Source organism: Lynx rufus, unplaced genomic scaffold, assembly GCF_022079265.1.
Source record: "Lynx rufus isolate CCGP_SWC_20201006 ecotype Redwood Valley unplaced genomic scaffold, mLynRuf1.p SCAF_4, whole genome shotgun sequence".
NCBI classification, from domain to species: Eukaryota; Metazoa; Chordata; class Mammalia; order Carnivora; family Felidae; genus Lynx; species Lynx rufus.
Window position 1 is genome coordinate 156,145,777 of NW_025814856.1, and position 19,071 is coordinate 156,164,847.

Genomic DNA, 19,071 nt, shown 5'->3' on the forward strand with positions numbered 1-19,071 from the left:
ATTTATTTATTTTGAGAGACAGATGGGGGGAGGGGCAGAAAGAGAGAATCTCAAGCAGGCTCTGTACTGTCAGCATGGAGCCCGATGTGGGGCTCAAACTCATGAACCATGACCCGAGCTGAAATCAGGAGTTAGATGCTTGATCAACTGAGCCACCCAGGAGTGCCTAGAGAGGCCTTCTTGAAACTACCTGAAGTTTGGGCCTCTTGCTATCTCTGGATTGAGCCATCCATTGATCCACACTGTCGCAGAAGTCTGGATTTTTCTTTGTAGCGTTTAATACAATTTCATTTGTGTAATGATACAATATTTAGTCTTCCCCACAAGCCTGAAAGTTCCACAAGGTAGGAACAGTTTTCTATTGCTAACCATGGTATTACCAGGGCCCCAGTACATTGTATACAGCAGGTACTCAGTACTCTCTCAGCGGGTACAGCCGTGTCCCACAAATCTATCTTAGATAGTCTCCAAGGAATAGGTGGAGAGGGACCTAAAGTTGATGAGCTTGGTGGTGGAGACGGTGGCTGAGCAGTCAGAGGGGTGGAGGAGTTCAGGGCTGGTGCAGTGGGGGAAGCAAGAAGGGATACTGAGGACACTAAAGGATGCTCATCGAATGAGTTTGTCCCCGTGCTCTCAACATCCCATTTCCACCCCAAATGAGTCCTTCTTCAATCATTTCTTTAGAGAAAGAGGTAAACATCTGAGTAAAAAACCAAGGCCAAAACAGCTTTGCAGAATTATAACATGTCCCAGAAACCAGTCACAATTCAACTGGATTGGACTTCAACACAGAAATGATTGTGTTCCTCCAAGTAATCTTCAGTTCAGGAAGCTCCCACTCCTCCAAGATGTGGAAAGATGAATACACCTTCTTCTGCTGCCAGTTGCTGAGAAAGAAGTTTTTCTCCTGATGGACCAACACTATTTCTTTTTTGCTGCTCTTTTCCCTTCTCCTTTCCTTGGTTTCCCTTTGCCACGAAGCTTCTTTAGACGCATCTGCTCATCCTTGAAGTCCTGATGCTCATCTCTGAGTGGAGAAAGAAAAAGAGCCAGTATTTGTACCCGAGTGGAAAAGCACACCAATGCAGCACTCTTCCCTCAGGCTGTTGTGGTTATCGGTCCTTGACTTCTACAGGGCACGTGCTCAGCCTGGTGAACAGAAAGGACAGGGAGTCCCCAGTGTATACATGAGTTGTGTTCCAGAAGTTCACTTCTGAGTCACAGTGTCCCCATAAGCGACAGTTAAATTCCCAGGCCAGCCCATATAAACCTCTGCAACTATGATACAGTGCTAATAATTACCCCAAATTTCCCTGTAACACTAAGACTGAACAGAGGGAAGCAGAGAGTGGGTATGAGCTTCAATAGCTACACAGAGACCCTGAGAGCCGCAGGAACCAGTACGTCCTACAAGGAGAAGAGGTCTGGAGGAAGCTGCCTTCATGGCCGTGGATGATTCACACGAAAAGGCTGCTGGGGAAAGGCTCAGGCAGAAGGAAGCCAAGTCAACAGACAGATTTAGAGATCAAGAAGCCAGGGCTGTTTGGACATGTGGATGGGGTGTAAGACGGCCTATACTCTAGAAAAATGTCTGCATTCTAAGATCAAATACCTTTTAATATGTAAGTTCTAGAACCCATTTCTTTTCTTTTCTTTATAAAGTTTATTTATTGAGAGAGAGAGCATGCGTGAGCTTGTGCGCCTAAGTTGGAAAGGGGTTGAGAGGAGAGAGAGAATCCCAAGCAGCTCGATCCCATGAACTGTGGGATCATGACCTGAGCCAAAATCAAGAGTTGGACAATCAACTGACTGAGTCACCCAGGGGCCCCTGGAATCCATTTCAACCTGGGTTTAAATCACAGCTCCATCTAACATTTAGTAGCTGTATGCCTTTGGATAAGTGACTTTTCCTTCTCTGTACCACATCTGTAAGGAGTGGATAATAATGGCATATGAATTAAATATGGGGGGGAGGGGTCGCTGGGCCCAATTTTTCACTCCTTAGGTGGTTTTAAAATAGACTGGTTTTCTAGGGTACACAGTTTCATTCCATGGACAGGATGGACACAACTGAGCTATTTGGAATCCACTATGATTGCCCTCAAATAATCTATTCTCAACAGAGCAGCCAGAGTAATTCTTCAAAACTCTAAAACTCAGAAGTCTTAACTTTTCTTAAAACTCCACTCCTCTGTTCACAGGCCTATGAACGGTTCCCCATTTCACCCAGAGTAAAAGCCAAGACCTTGTCATGGCCCTCAGAACCCTTCATGATCTGCCTGTGGCCCTACCGCTCTCTCCATAGCCCATGCTACCCCTGGAACATACCAGGTACACGCCAACCTCAGGGCCTTTGCTCTGCCTGGAAAGTTCTTTCCTAGGTCCCACTTGACTTACTCACTACCTTTAAGTCTCTGCTTAGACCTCATCTTCTCAAAGAGGCTGACCTTGACTGTCCTGTTTAATACCGTGACCCATCCTTTCCCCACCCACCACGTGCCCTGTCAGCATTCTTGATCCTGCTCAGGCGGCTTTACTATTTTTTCCCCCACGGCACACTCAGCTGTGTAGCATATCCGCTACATCTGTTCTCCTCTTCTTCCCTCCCTGCTCCACTCCCGCCAACCCTCAGCCAGAAGGAAGGCTCCAAAGGCAGGGGTCTTTGTCTCTGTGATGATACAGCCCAAGCACCTGTGTCACTGAATGAGTCAGTGTTTATGAGAACCTGTGCGTCCCTCCCTCGTTTGTAGGCCTTTGAGCAATATTTTCTTTATTGAAGATCGTCTAGTTTCATCCTGCCCGATGCCACAGGAGGTCTTCCATTAGAGGCACCATTTACCATAACCAGTGACCAAATACATGAAAAGAATTGTGCTTTTCCACGGATAACTAACCACTAAGTATTTTTTCCCTATCCCCAAAGATAGTCAAGGTTTTATTTTTCAAACAAATGTACAGTGGCACCAAACAGGTAAATTAAAATAGCTGAATATGACTTTGTGATGGGTTGTAATTTTCTACTCAGGAGATCTGCCTTCCAGTGATATTTTATTTTGGGTCACAATACAATTTTTATTTTCTGAGCCCAGACTAATAGCAAGGGAGAAAGTCCCAGAGCAATTCCAGAAATTCAGAATGTGTCATGGATTATAATCTCTCTTAATATATTAACTAAGAAAATCTATTCTGTTTTGTTCACTGCTGTTCCTCTAGTGCCCATCTTATAGATGAGTGTACCAATTTTTAGTTACCTGGAATGAATTATTAATTTTATTGTATTAAATAGTCCCAAATTAACTTTTGTACTGCTGCCCTAAGACATGTGCAATTAAAACATATTAAATTTTCAAAAAAAATTAAAAAAAAAAAAAAAAAAGGGGCGCCTGGGTGGCGCAGTCGGTTAAGCGTCCGACTTCAGCCAGGTCACGATCTCGCGGTCCGTGAGTTCGAGCCCCGCGTCGGGCTCTGGGCTTATGGCTCAGAGCCTGGAGCCTATTTCCGATTCTGTGTCTCCCTCTCTCTCTGCCCCTCCCCCGTTCATGCTCTGTCTCTCTCTGTCCCAAAAATAAATAAACGTTGAAAAAAAAATTAAAAAAACAAAAACAAAAACAAAACATATTAAATTTTCTTAAAGAGTAGATTTATTTATTTTTAAAAGATTTTACTTTTAGGTAATCTCTACACCCAACATGGGGCTCAAACTTATGACCCCCAAGATCAAGAATCACATGCTCTGACTGAGCCAGCCAGGCACTCCAAAAAGTAGATTTATTTTACATTAAAAAAAAAGGTGGGGGGGGTCCTGGGTGACTTAGTTAAGCATCTGACTCTTGATTTCAGCTTAGGTCATGATCTCACGATTCATGAGATCAAGCTCCGTGTAGGGCTCTGTGCTAACAGCACAGAGCCTGCTTGGGATTCATATTCTCTCTCTCTCTCTTTCTTTCTCTCTCTCTCTCTCCTTCCCTCTCTCTCTCTCTCCCCCCCTCTCTCTGCCCCTCCCCTGTTCCGTGTCTCTCAAAATAAATAAATAAGCATGAAAAAAAGGTAGATTTTAATTTTACACAATTACACACTGTTTAAATTCTTTTATAATGAGCATGTATTAGCTTGGTAATTAAGGCTCTCTTTTAAAGAAAATGATCACATAGGCATTTGATCTCTTTTCTTTCTAGAGCAATACATAGTCCCAAGTACCTATACATACACAAACATGGAACACATGGTACTAAGAGCCTGTGCAATCCACATATTACTCTTAAAGGTGAACTACAACTTTTTTAAGATCAAATTAATATATCAAAAAGGGTACAAACTAAAAATGCCAAAAACAAATAAACATTAGAAAAGGGGGCACCTGGGTGGCTCTGTCACTTAAGCATCTGACGTCAGCTCAGGTCAAGATCTTGCAGTTTGTGGGTTTGAGCCCTGCATCGGGCTCTGTGGTCCAAAGAAGCCCGCTTTGGATCCTGTCTCCCTCTCCCTGCCCTTCCCCCACTCATGCGTGCTCTCTCCCTCTCTCAAAAATAAACACTAAAAAAATTTTTTTAAATGCCAGAAGAAGGTAAAAGGAAATAAGAACTGCAAAAAAACTGTCACTAGGAAAGAAAGAAGGCTCCCATAAACTCGCTAGGAAGGGGATCGGCTGCAGGCAGGGCCTCTCTTCATCTGACCAATCAGAACCTGCAGCTCTGGCGGCCTGTGGGGGCGGGGAAGGGGGGAGTTCTTCTGCAGAATTTGCATCAGTTTTTCTCTGCATCCCTTTAAAGTGCTCTTAAATTAATAATTAAACATCTCTGTAGCTCAATATCCAGTTTGTCCAGGTTTAGACATAATTAAAATATGTCTTCCACTAAGTGCATGTTTCCTTTTTTTTTTTTCTGGTGTGACCATTGTTGAGTATTTTAAAATCCTTTCCCCCCAAAACTGTGCCTTTTGAACAACCTGGGCACTTTTATAAGAGCCAAAAAACTATTAGGATAAAAAAACTAACTTTTTCCTCTTCTGATCTCCTAGAATAATCTCTTACAAGTTACTCTTTGTGCTTTTTTGCCATTACCTATAGAGTCCAAGAAAACGTAGCGTCCCCATGAGTGCGAAGTAAGTGTTGTGATTTGGATACCAGTCGTAAGTCTCCTTCCTCTTGGCTAACGGTTGCTCACTGAAGAGCTTCACCACTTTCATGGATTTGGAATCAGTGGGCCTGGCAACTTCACCGAAGAGCCGGGCACTGAGACGACTCATGCGCAAGGCATATTCTGAAAGTGAAGACATTTCCTGAGCAGCAAGCAGCAAGGGTCCCTACAGAAAATGAGAAGAAACATCAACAGGTTAGTGTATGAAATTCTAAGATTAACCAGTGAGCACTTTAGAAAATGAAACCAGCAGGCCACACGTGCATGTCATGTGGCCGACAGGACATGCCTTGGAGTTGGGAAATGTCCACAGTCCGAATGGTTGTTTCCTTTGCATGCTTTATTTACATTTCTGATTTTTACATTTGGGATTTCCATACTATTACCTTGCTGTAGTGAGCTTTTTACAGTGAACTGTTTTGTTATTTACTGACAGCTTACCTGTTTGTAGGCTAGATGAGGACAGGCAAATGAGTTATCCTACCACAGCATTGTTATTATACCTTCAGAAAACACCCACCTCAGCAATCTGCAGAATAAAAATGCTGACTGCTTGCCATCTAAAGGTTTAATCATGGCAGAGAAATAATTATCCTGTTGTCTTTATTATCAGCCCTTTGAACACTGTTCTCCTCAAGGGCTCCAGATGGCTCTGAGAACTGCTAATGAGTTATGAGGTCATTTAGCCTCTAGGTTGCTGGATTGAATTCTGCCTAGAGACTGAGAGCCATTCGGGGAAAAAAACAAAACAGAGACAGTAGTCTTATAGAAATAAACCCAACGGCTCTTAAGATTCATTTTATTCCTTAAAGGAAGGACTTACGGGTTATAAGGTTATCTGTCTTTTCTTCCGTCTTGTATACTCTGCCTCAGTGCACGCCAGTTAACTTCTTATTAACTGAAAACAGTACATCGGATGTTGAGAGGCAGAAGGCTGCTATCCGTAATATGAAGAGATTTCAGCTAATATATATCAAAAATTAATAGGCGATACCTAAGAATCAAGAACATTGCTGGTAGAATAGCTGTCCCATCCCATCCCAGGCCAGATGCAGAGCTTCCTGGTGGCTGATGGTGCTAGTTACTATGAAATTTGGAGAGGAGAATCTTTGCTAAGAAACTGTCCTGGGGGACAGTCTGGTGGGGGTGAAAAGGAGTTGATATCCAAACAGAAAAAAGGCATAAACCTATCTTGAAAAAACAATTGGGAAAAAATATAGAAAACAAAAATATTTCCTAGAGGGCCTGGCTGGCTCAGCAATGAAGCATGTGGAGTTTACTTAAAATATAAAGTAAAATCTTAAAAAAAAAAAATAACACCCTCTAAACAAGAATAGTGCCCAGTAAATTTCAAAATAACTTGTAAGAAAAGAAAAAAAACCCAAAACCAGTTTAAATTAAGGAATTTTTCTTGTCCATTTCAAGACCCATTGAAAGAGCAGAGGCTGACCTCAGAACAACTGCAGAATGTGGATCTCAAACCAGTTACCAATCGTTTAACACCAACCAAGCAAACCTGGGACAATAGTGCCATCTGAAGGCCAGCAATGGGAGAACCATTGGATCTAGGGTCTCTTCTCTGCCCCTCCAACCTGGGGATCCCATGCAAACCTTGCTTTTTCCATTTCCTGTCACTTCTCTCTCAACTCTTAGAGTTGTGTGGATGGGAGTGGGTTGGGTTGGGTTGGCTTGTTAGGGGTAAAGTTATATTTTCATCAGTGAGAAAAAAAGGCATTAACAGTTCAGTGTATAAATACGAAGTCGTAATAAATCAGTGCTGTAAACCTCTAACGGCCTTGCAGACTCCATAGTGGTCTTCAGAGGCTACAAAGTTTCTTTGCATGCTTTACCTTTTCTCTTTAAAGTTATCTTTTTCTGAACATCAGATTAAAAAAAAAAAACTAAAACAAACGGTTTCTTAATCACCTTTGCTTTGTTTTGCTTAACTGCTATTATGGCATTAGAATAAATTTCTTCTGCAAGTGCACAGTATTTCCACAACCAATTATTTGATGGCCAGGAAACTATTGTTTGTTACAATGTTTGCAGACAGATAATGTTCCAAATTCCATCGCTTTTTTTCTTTTTTTAGAGTTCTTTTTTTTTTAATGTTTATTTTGGAGACAGGGTGAGCAGGGGAGGGGCAGAGAGGGAAACAGAGAATCCCAAGCAAGCTCCACACTGTCAGCAAACAGCCCTATGTGGAGCTCAATCTCACCAACCACGCGATCATGACCTGAGCCTAAATCAAGAGTCTGGTATGTAACCGACAGCTGTCCAGGCGCCCCCCCCCCCCATCACTTTATTTTTAAATGAAGATGCAGCATGGAGTCCTGAGGCCTAGGTTTGCATCCTGGCTCTATCATTTATTAGCTGGGTTATTTTAACAGTTACTTATTTTCTAAATCTGAGTTTCCTTTTTGGAAAACAAAGCTTGCGGGGCTACTGTGAGAAATAACTAAGACTGTGACAGTAAATAGTTACTTAAAAAAAGAAAAAAAAATCTAAATGTGTTTTTAAGTTTGGTGCTCATATGATCTAATCAGACACAATTATTTATTCTTTGTCCTTATTTAATGCTTATCTTTGAAACACTGTGCGTGAACAGGGGAGGGGCAGAGAGAGAGAGAAGGGGGAAGGGGGGAGAGGGGAGAGGGGAGGGAGGGAGGGAGAGGGAGAGGGAGGGAGGGAGAGGGAGAGGGAGGGAGGGAGGGAGGGAGAGAGAGAGAGAGAGAGAGAGAGAGAGAGAGAGAGAGAGAGAGAGAGAGAGAGAGAGAGAGAATATCCTAAGCAGGCTTCTCGCTGTCAGTGCAGAGCCCCATGTGGGGCTGGACTTCACGAACCGTGAGATCATGACCTGAGCCGAAGTTGGATGCTTAACCAACTGAGCCACCCAGGTGCCCCTATTTATTTTTTAAGATTTTATTTTTAGGTAATCTTTACACCTGATGTGGGACTCATGCTCATGACGCCAAGACCAAGAGTCACATGGTCTGACTGAGCCAGCCAGGTGCTCCTATTCCTTGTCCTCATTTAACCATGCAAAAAAGGAGATACCTTAAAAAAAGAGCTACACACTTCATGCAGTTACACCGCTATCTCCCTGGAATGACATCCTCACTTACAAAAACTGACAGCCAGAGAAATGCAGGGGAGGGGACCAGCAGCTCAGTAACTTGAAAGGCAGCTAGGAGGAAGGGACCCCTAAGGAGAGTGATCACTGAAGCCATCATAGGATGCTAAGTTATCTCCAGGCCCACTTTGTAATGTAGGAAATTACTGGGAGACATAAATGGCAAAGAAGTCTCATTAGAATCCATTGGGACACGGCTATACCACAAAATCCAAGTCCTAAAACTTTTATGATGGAGAAAGGGAATAAGCCTCTTCAAACCTGAATCCCTTACTAGAAATAAAGATCCATTTGCTAAAAAGAAGAAAACAGAAAATGATTATAACAATTATCAATTACTGCTCTGTAGTCTCCTTCCACAGAGCAGATATGTCTCTGATGAAGAATGGCACAGGAGCTTGGTACGCTCTGTTTTAACTTTATTTATTTATGGGCGCCTGGTGGCTCAGTCCTTAAGCATCAGACTTCGGCTTAGGTCATGATCTCATTGTTCATGGGTTAGAGTTCCACAATGGGTGAGCTCGAGACCCACTCTGGGTAAAAACAAAACAAAACAACACAAGCCTTGCTTTGGGTGAGCCCCGCTTCTCTCTCCTCAACCCCCCTCTCTTTGCCCCTCATGGGATTCTATCTGCCCCTCACTCACTTGTGCCCTCTCTCAAAAAAGTTTATTTATTTACTTTGACCGTGAAAGCGAGCGAGCCGGGGGGCGGGTGAGAAGCAGAGAGAGGGAGAGAGAATCCCAAGTAGGCTCCATATTGTCAGCACAGACCCCAATGTGGGGTTCGAACTCCTGAACCATGAGATCATGACCTGAGCCAAAATAGTCAGAGGCTTAACTGACTGAGCCACCCAGGTGACCTGGTATGCTGTTCTTTTTTTTAACATAGGCTAAAACAGCTACACAGTTCTGTTGTCCATAAATACTGGTTCTAGGACTGGTAAATTGTCACTTTTTACTGGCTTTAAATTTTCTTTTTTTTTTAACTGGAAAGCCTTACTTAGGATTTTTTTAGGATCCTAGTATGCCTCCCTACAGAATCTTTCAATTTTATGTTACAAATAAAAATATTATTTTAAAGACAATAAAGGAAAAGGCAAATAACTTACAGGTCAAGATTTTTATTTGCATGAAGCCATTCCAGCAAGTATAAAATAGTCACTTAAAAACTTAAAAACATCATTTTTCCTTAAATGAAATCTAAAGTAAACAGTACCATGAAGAAAAATTAACTGGAGTGGAAAATGCTAAGGAAAAAAATATATATACATACATATGTTCAAATGTACTGGAGCAAGACATGTTAAGCCCACACAAGAAAATTCCTATATTTTTACTCTAGCATAAAGGGGCAAGTTTCATTGATCTTTTTGGTAGGTTTGATGCATTTAAAAGTTCAGGTTTTGGGGGCACCCTGGGTGGCTCAGTAGGTTAAGCGTCCCACTTCAGCTCAGGTTGCAATCTCAGGGCTAGTGGGTTCAAGCCCCACATCAGGCTCTGTGCTACTAACAGAGCCTGGAGCCTGCTTCAGATTCAGTCTCCTCTCTCTGCCCCTCCCCTGACTGCGTACGGTCTCTCTCAAATATAAATAAACACTAAAAAAATTTTATAAAAAAATAAATTAAGGTCAATAACTGGCTTGGGATTAGGTTTGCTTTTTTTTTTTTTTTTTTTCTTTGAAAAGGGCAGATGAAGTACAGGAGTTCTTAACCTGGGTATCCCTTAGCGGGGTGAATCCCGTCGAACTTTAAAAGTGTATGTTGAATGTGTGTGTGTAAATTCTGCTGGGGAGAGTTTTCATCATTTTCTCAAAACCACTGATTACTGGAGAGCACCAGCTTTGCAGTAGAAAAGCCATTTGGAATCTTGCCTCTGAGCTTTGATGGCTGTTTCGTGTCTGCAGTAGTAGGTATCCTTTGCCTCCGTTTTCTCATCTACCACTTAAGTTACTACCTCGTGTTTCGAGGCTGACACGCATACTCGTGGCACAGTCGTTGCCCTAATAATCATCAGGTCTCAGGGAACCCACACACGTTCTTCACACGTGTTTCACAAAACTAAATACGATGCTTTATTATTTTTAAAACCTGGTACAGACTGTCACTGGGTCGTAGGGACACGAACGCTCTGAAAGTCAGTCCGCTTTATTCAGTTCAACAAAAACGCCACCAACCCCCTGCAAATGACTGGATCACGCCTGCTTGTGATGGAAGCAGGTGTCAAGTCAGCGGACGCTTGTATCCTTAGAGTATTGCCCAATTTTTTTTGTTTTTTTAATAATTTCCATACCCAAGGTGGGGCTGGAACTCAAGACGCCCAAGGTCAAGAGTCGCATGCTCTTCGGAATGAGCCAGCCAGGCGTCCCGCAAATATTTTTCTTTCAACTGGCAACAAAATTAATCTGCATCCCCACACAAAGTGACGGTACAGAATACCGCTGGATGAGCTGACAAACCGAGCCTTGCACGCTACCTAATCAGAAAGACAGTAACTGTGTCAGAGAGGCAACTACGCTAGAGTCCTTCGTTTGGTAAATTCCCCCATTTACGCAGGAAAAGGCCAACTTGTCTGTTGGACGGTGTGAAACCACCGAGCTGGTTAATAATGAAATCGAATCATCTTATTCTTGGCAACTCTACAAGGCTGGAGACCCTCGCAGAACCTCTCCCACGATCGCCGGAATCGCACACTTACGGAACCCCCCCGAAGCTCCCGGACAGCCTTACCTACGCGCGACCTTCCTCTCCCGCGGGCCCCTCTCCCGGAAGGCCCGCCCTTCTCCCGGAAGGCCCGCCCCCGGCCGGGCTCTAAGCTCGGACGCCACTCTACAACGGAGAGCAGTGGAGAAACAGAAGCTTGCGGCTAGAGGGGAGCCCTAGTGAAACCCGGAACTACTAGCGCTCTCTCTTGGAGGCTTCAGAGGTCCTACTTGGCACCTGCGCAGTGAGGGCAGTGCCTCGGATGTGTGGACTGGAGGTGGTGGTTTAGGGAGGAAGATTGGCTTTGCTGAAAAGTCTTGCAGGGATCGCTAACCGTATTTTGTTGGACAAGAGCTACAAACCCTCCAAACCTCTAAAGTAATGGTCGTGCGCGTGCCGCGTGGTGGAGGATAAAATGCACTTTCTTTTTTCCGTTCCTCTTTTTTTTCATCCAGCCTAGGCCTTGATGTGCTCCAAGGGCATTGCTTGAGTAGGGGCTGAAGGGTTATCTGGCCCATCTGCGATGCCATTCCCCTCTCCTTGCACTTACCTACTCATTTTCTAATAGTGGATTAGTAACACCTCTAAGAGGGCCGTTCTTGATACCTTTTGCTGGATCAGGGCGCCATTTGGAGCTGCCTGTTTATCTCCCCCAGTGGCCCTTCAGGCAGGAGGGATGGGATATTTATCTGACTTTTTAGTAGTTACCTAGATAGGCTTGGGAGATAGTGGAAATACTGTATTTCCCTCCATGCTAAATCTGCTCTCAAGCACGGCACACCTCAGGCATTGTATGAAGTCTTTATTGACTGATAGTAAGGCTGAAGACATTATTTTCTAATAAGCATTATTCGAAGCCATTCACAAAGACTCCAAAATGTATCCCGGAAATAAGGTGCATCAGCAGTATGCCATATACCGGGAAGGTATTCTGTGGACACTCTCTTCCCTCCTATAGAATCATGTTATTTTTTGACGTTGTTTTAAAAAGGGAAAAAGAAGCCCCCAATGGAATCCTTCCTCTCCACCTATACCCACCACAGCAAACCAAAACTTAATCACAGTTTCAGCCTCTCTCAAGAACTTAACCTTTTAACAGTCAATCTGAAAGTTCTTGATCTGCACTAGTGAGGTAATCTGCATGATAAAAACCCCCGCCTTCCCACCCCCCACACAAAAAATGTCCTGACTTGAAACAATTCTTTCCTTTATTTTGCTAATAATTTTCTTGCGCCACCCTACTACCATTTTGTACAACTCAGCTCGTTTCTACTTGCTAGATGGGATGCTTTCTGATTCGTAACTCGCTTAATAAAGCCTAAAGGATCTTTAATTTTATTCTGTTGAATTTTGGTTTTTAGCAACATCTTATCAATCTAATCTATAGAATTTGCTCTTATCAAGTTAAGTTTTGACATTTTATCAATCTATGATATTTACCATATCAGCCTTAGAAACTTGGTCTGGTGTGAGTTTACTGCAGTTACATTTACACACAATGTAATGAGCATCCCTCATCCTTTTTTGCATAGCTCAGTCCAAAAATAATGGTCCAGGTAGAATTTTCACCTTGTCTTTTGTGTTTTTGTGTAGTTGCCTGTTTTTATCTAATGGCCACTGAATCATGTAAACAAGAAGGCTCCCTTTGCATGTTGGGCTGTTGGAAAGTTTAAGGCTAAATTTGCAGTAGACTCATGGCAATGAATATTATGTATATTTGCATAAACCTTGTCGTTGGCTCCATTTATATATCTATTTTTGGCATTTCCCTTTTCACCTATCACTTGTGTTATCAGTATGTTTTGTGAATATCTCTATAAGATACCATGACTCTCGAAACTACCAAGGTGTAAAGAGTTATAAATGGCTATTACTCTTGAAACTGCCTCTGTCCTTAAGCCTTAGCAACCACCCATAGCCCAGTACATATACAAACCTTTTTGAGAGATCATGCATTCTTTCCAAGAAAAGAATAGAGCCCTTCTGCACATCTCGAAACAGAAACCAGACCCTCTTGCACATACCCCCGCCCCTAATGCCTAGGACTAAGGAACCAGACTCCCTTGCACAATCTTTGAGCACTGTGAAAATGTCTGTAGCTGGCACTATTAAGTCTGCACAGTAATCAAGAAATATTACAGACCACTGCACTCCCTTTACTGATTAACTGCCCTAAACTCCTTTAAAAATCTGTGAGCAAGGCAGAAAGCTCAGAGTTGGCCTTTGGTCGAGAGTCTGTTTCCTCCAGGTGGCTGGCCTCCTGAATAAAGCTCATATTCCTTTCCAATCAAAACTTTGGGGCACCTCAGTGGCTCAGTTGGTTGGGCATCTAACTCTGTTTTAGCTCATGTCATGATCTCATACTTTGTGGGATTGAGCCCTGCATGGGGGGGTCTGTGCTGATAGTACATTCTTTCCCTCTCAAAAATGAATAAATAAACTTAAAAAAAACTTAAACCCCACACCTCATCTCTTCAGTATTGGCTTTTCAATGGGGTGCTTGGGCGGCTCAGTCAGTAAGTGTCCAACTTCAGCTCAGGTCATGATCTCACGGTCCATGAGTTCGAGCCCCGCGTTGGGCTCTGTGCTGACAGCTCAGAGCCTGGAGCCTGCTTCAGATTCTATGTCTCCCTCTCTCTCTGCCCCTCCCCTTCTCATGCCCTGTTTCTCTCTGTCTCAAAAATAAAATAAAAACATTAAAAAAAATTTTTTTTTTAAATATTGGCTTTTCAAGCTATAAGTAGCTGAACTTGGGTCTTAGTAACATTCTAGGCACTTTACAATATGACTCTCATTAAGTCAAGCTTATGGGGTTCCTATTAATTTCCTGAGCCTGCTATAACAAAATACTACAAATTTGGTGGCTTGGAACATCAAAACTTTATTCTCTCACAGTTCCAGAGGCTGGAAGTCTGAAGTCAGTATCACTGGGCCAAAATCAAAGTGGTGACAGAGCCACACTCCCTCCAGAGGCTCTATCTAGATTGGAATCCGTTTTTTGACTCTCCCAACTTCTGGTGGTCACTGGCATTCATTGACTTGCGGCCACATCAATCTTCAAGGCCAGTATCTTCAACTGTCTCTCTGCCTCTTCTTCACATCACCTCTTTCTCTATGTGTATCAGATCTCCTAATGCCTCCTTCTCACAGGGATACATGTAATTGCATTTAGGGTACACTTAGATAATTCAGAATAATGTCCCCACCTCAGGGTCAAAATTTAACCTCTCACAGACATTGACTTCCAGGCTTTGGTTTTCCCACTTGTACTTTCAAGTTAAGGCTTCTTTAGAGACACTTCTTATAATCAGAGATTGCGTTACCAATTTCCATCTCTGTAGCTCAGTGTTTCAAAATTGTGGGCTATGAATCATAAGTTAGTTGTGAAATCAATTTAGCAGGTTGTGACCAGCATTAAAAGACATTAGTATAGGGAATATCAGAGCGCTTCACATATAATGAGGGTAATTACTGTTTCATGAAACAATATGTGTATATTGGATCATAATGTAAAATCTATGTCTTACTCTAAGTTGTGGTGAAGTGGAAAGCCTCTGCTGTACGGTTTCATTTCTGATCATACTGTGGCAAATATTCCTTGTTGTTAGAGAAAGAATTAAAGCTCACATCAGTTTCAGGTTCTTCCTGTGTGGCATAGTCCAAGAGGCAGGTGGATACTTATTCCTTTAAGTAAATTAACGTGCAGATGCCCTATTTCCGTAAGTACTCATTGCTAGCATTATACAGGTTCTTCTCTCCTGCCTCTGCATTTACAGTAGTTCTTTTTCACTTTCTGAAACAAAGGTATATCCCTCACCCAGGGTATAAAACCCTCCGGCAATTTAACACGTTTTGGGGGAAGCTTCCTTTAATGAGCGATCGAGGCACCCTAAACCCACCCTTATGCTTCCTGTCTTTTCCTGTGTGACAGATATTCTAGGTGAGGGTGAAGTGAGGCTGTTAGGAATAAGGTAACTGGGGGGCGCCTGGGTGGCTCAGTTGGCTGAGTGTCTGGCTTCGGCTCAGGTCATGATCTCACGGTTCGTGAGTTTGAGCCCCGCATCAGGCTCTGTGCTCACAGCTCAGAGCCTGGAGCCTGCTTCGGATTCTGTGTCTCCCTCTCTCTGCACCTCCCCCACTCATGCTCTGTCTCTCTCTGTCTCAAAAATAAATTTAAAAAACATTAAAAAAAAAAAAGAAATAAGGTAATTGGATACTTGTGATTTTCTGAAGCCAGATACACTGTGTGAGTGTGAGTGAGTGGTAAGGGTGATAGTAAATCTCCTTTAATCATAATGTGTCTCCCATCTTCTGCACCTAAGAAGTGCATTGTTACTGAAACAGAGTCCGGTGAAAGCCAGGCCAAGCCAGCGCCGAATATGTCTTCCCACATATTTAAACATAAGCAGTTCTTTTCAGCTCTTCTTAATACTTATCCGTAGGATGTGTCATTACCTGGAAAGGAAAGCAAACTTAGAAGCTGAAGTAATAGAGGTTAGAGACATTGATTATTTTATTGCTTATTTTAAATAAAAAATAGATTATTTTAAGGGACCTTCGTATTTTTCACATTACTCTGGAATAGTCTGCAAAAAAGTCATACATAATTTTATTTTAGATTTGGTATGTGTTATTCAATAAAGGTGAAAACATACTGAGGGGGCGCCTGGCTGGTTCAGCTGGTGGAGCTTGCAACTCTTGATCTCAGGGTTGTGAGTTCAAGCCGGGTGTTGCCCTAGAGCTTACTTAAAACAAATAAACGTACTATGCAATCACTGATACAATGTACCCAAATATTTACCATTCTTCCCCTTTCCAGGCCTAAGGTTGGAGTGCGTTTCATGGCAGTTTTGGGATTAGGTAAAGCCATATGTCTCTTTCTGGCCAATGCGTTGTTAACAGAAGTGAAGCATTACCTTCACCCATATGAAACTCTCCAGAGCTCTTTTCCCTCTGGCAGAGGGTCACTGCTCTGCCGGTCTAAGCCCCTGAATGGGTATAAGGAGAGGATCCTGCTCTGTCAGTCAGTGTGCACAAAGCTTAGGTGAGTTTGGTGTTTTAAGTCACATGTCTTTGTTGTTTTTAGTCATACAATTTCGTTATTTGTTACTGCACCCTGACCTAGCCTAGCCTATCTGATACACTTATTCTATAAAACTCTATCATGGAAGTGAGGTGGGGCCTGATAGAATGGTCAAGAAAGAATTCTTGATACATTTTCAGTGCAAAGAATGCTTTTCTTACAGCACGGGGACAGGACCCTTGGGCAGAAAGAGCTCCCCTTTTGCCGTATGAGGCTGGTGGTTATATGCTTAGTGTTCAAGGGGGGAAGGGATGTGCAGGGAGTTTAGATCTGAAGTATCTTCTTCAAATTTCTATGGGTAAAAACTACTTTTGAAAGATTTCTCTGGTCCTTTTCATTCAGCTCGATATTAACTATTGGTGAGATGTACAGGCAGTCATGAGACCCTTTAAGAATGTAGCAACCAGTATGTATTTGATCCTTATCAGAACTATGCAGGTTCTATAGGTCAAACTTCTGGGCTAAAGGTGAACATTTTTCTGCTTCTATCTCTCATCAGACGTATATAAATACTTCCATCTTGACCTTTTGTCACCAGTTAACATGTTTAATATTGTCGGCCTCCTGGTAACAAAAAATGAAATTATGCGATAGTTGCTGGAGTAATTTTTGACAGCATATACTTTTATTTTTCATTAAATACATAGGAAAACATTTTTATTGTGATTTCAAAGGAACTGATTATGAAACAGGACTTCGGGGCACCTGGGTGGCTCAGTCAGTTAATCATCCGACTCCTGATTTTGGCTCAGGTCATGGTGTCGAGGTATGTGAGCAAGCCCCACATGAAGCCCTGTACTGATGGCTCAGAGCCTGCAGCCTGCTTCGGATTCTGTCTCTCCCTCTCTCTGCCCCTCCCCAACTCTCACTCTGTCTCTCTCTCAAAAATAAATAAGCATTAAAAAAAAAAAAAAAGAAAGAAAGAGGACTTCAACTACCTACTTCAAGTACCTACAGTCTTGTACTTTTTTAAAAAAAGTATTTATTTAAGTAATCTCCACATCCAACGTGGGGCTCAAATGTACAGCCTGAGATCAAAAGTCGCATGGTCTTCTGATCGAGCCAGCCAGGTGCCCCAGTCTGTACTTTCTTTTTTTTAATTAAGTTTTTAATAAATTTTTTTATAAATTTAACAAAATTCTTTTTTTTTATGAATTAAAAAAAATTTTTTTACATTTATTTATTTTTGAGAGAGAGAGAGCACAAGCAGGGGAGGGGCAGAAAGAGAAGGAGACACAGAATCAGAAGCAGGTTCCAGGCTCTGAGCTGTCAGCACAGAGCCGGATGCGGGACTTGAACCCATAAGCCGTGATATGACCTGAGCTGAAGTCAGATGCTCAACTGACTGAGCCACCCAGGCACCCCCCCATCTGTACTCTCTAAGTGATTAAGTTCTTAAGTGATTAAGTTCTTCTTTCCAGCATGTGACTGTTGATCTCAGGGTCTTGAGTTCAAGCCCCACTTTGGGTGTAGAGCTTACTTAATTTAAAAACAAAAAACAGGGGCCCCTGGGTGGCTCAGTCAGTTAAGTGCCAGACTCTTGGTTTTGGCTCAGGTCATGATCTCGCGGTTGGTGAGTTTGAGCCCCATGTTGGGCTCCATGCTGACAGCCTGGTAGCCTGCCTGGGATTCTCTCTCTCTCTCTCTCTCTCTCTCTGCCCCTCCTCGCCCTAAAAAAAAAAAAAAAAAGACCCTGCAGGCAAAGCATCCCCTATGGGAACCAAAACCACCCCCTCAAGCAACAAGAACCGCCCCGAGCCGGCAAGACCATGTGCGATTGACCTAGACACTGATGGACCTGACCTGTCCTGCCCACCTGCCTGTACCCAGCGACCTTTGTCCCACATTTTCCTTACATAAACCTGCACGTATTTTTGTTACTTTGGAGACAGTCTTTGAAATGCTAGTCTGCTGTCTGCCTGATGTCAGTCTCACAGAAATAAACCCCTTTCTTCTTTTACCACCCCTCATCTCTCTGCCTTTGGATTCTGTCCGTGGCGAGGGGCCGAGCTTGGCCTGTTTGGGACACCAGAGCCAGGTGCTCGTACACCCCTATGCCCTGGTTACAATTTGAGCTGTTACAGAATTTTTATCTGTGATTCTTACTTAGTTATTTCCAAAAGGTGAAAACCAAAGTTCAGTACACACCCAGATACACTCATTAAAGGAATACTATGCATTTTATCATACTCTAATTCATGAATAATATTTATTTATTATGTTTTACTCTTATGAATTAAGGAGTGAGAAAAACCCTACAGCTTTATTCTTGGTTTTATGACATTATACAAATGTATAAGCTAATTTTATTAGTTCCTACAAAATTTTAAGCTTTTTCAAAAAAAATGTTTTAATGTTTCGTTTTGAGAGAGAGAGAGACAGAAAGAGAGCAGGGGAGGGGCAGAGTGAGAGAGAGAGAGATATAGGATCCAAAGTACGCTTCAGGGTGTGCGCTGTCAGCACAGAGCCCCATGCGGGGCTCAAACTCGTGAGTCGTGAGATCATGACCTGAGCCGAAGTCGGGCACTTTAACCGACTGAGCCACCCAGGCGCCCCTCTTAGTTCTTAGAAAATACACATCAAAGTATATATGTTATCACACTTATTTGTATTGAAAATTGTCAGACTTTTTGTTAAAGTTAATTTTATTTAGATGACTGGTTTGACAATGAGGATTGACTTTTATTAGATTATTAGACTTTTATTAGACGTAATTAGATTATGTGGCCAACAGCACGTTTTCTATAAATTGAGTATGTTATATCTGTAGCTCCAAGGTTTGGCAAAAATATAGAAAGCACATGATGAAATAAAAGTCTTTCATCAAAAATGTTTTGTATTAAATTAACAATGTTTCCATTTTGCTAATCCTTTAAAAGTCATTTCAGGTAAAGCAAGGTGCTTCTAAATGAAAACAAAATACAGATTTGGTAAATCTTAGTATTGCTGTTTTGGTATATTTTGCAACCATTCTGAAAATAATAATAAGTAGCAGAATAATAATGATACTTTTTTAACTT

The 19,071-nt window shown here is 42.4% G+C and overlaps 1 protein-coding gene across 2 annotated transcripts; it reads right to left on the bottom strand.

Moving 5' to 3' along the window:
* Positions 1 to 256: 256 nt before the first annotated feature.
* MRPS33 (mitochondrial ribosomal protein S33) lies at positions 257 to 11,029 on the bottom strand. Of its 2 annotated transcripts, none has more exons than XM_047096887.1 (3): positions 10,996 to 11,029; positions 5,060 to 5,301; positions 257 to 1,027 (listed from the first exon to the last, which is right to left on the bottom strand). In XM_047096887.1, the coding sequence occupies exons 2-3, from the start codon at positions 5,272 to 5,274 to the stop codon at positions 922 to 924; spliced, it is 321 nt and encodes a 106-aa protein (XP_046952843.1). In that variant the 5' UTR covers positions 5,275 to 5,301; positions 10,996 to 11,029; the 3' UTR covers positions 257 to 921. The 2 variants fall into 2 exon arrangements, with proteins under 2 accessions (XP_046952843.1, XP_046952844.1); XM_047096888.1 differs by lacking the exon at positions 10,996 to 11,029 and adding an exon at positions 5,959 to 6,019.
* Between the last annotated feature and the right edge of the window lie 8,042 nt (positions 11,030 to 19,071).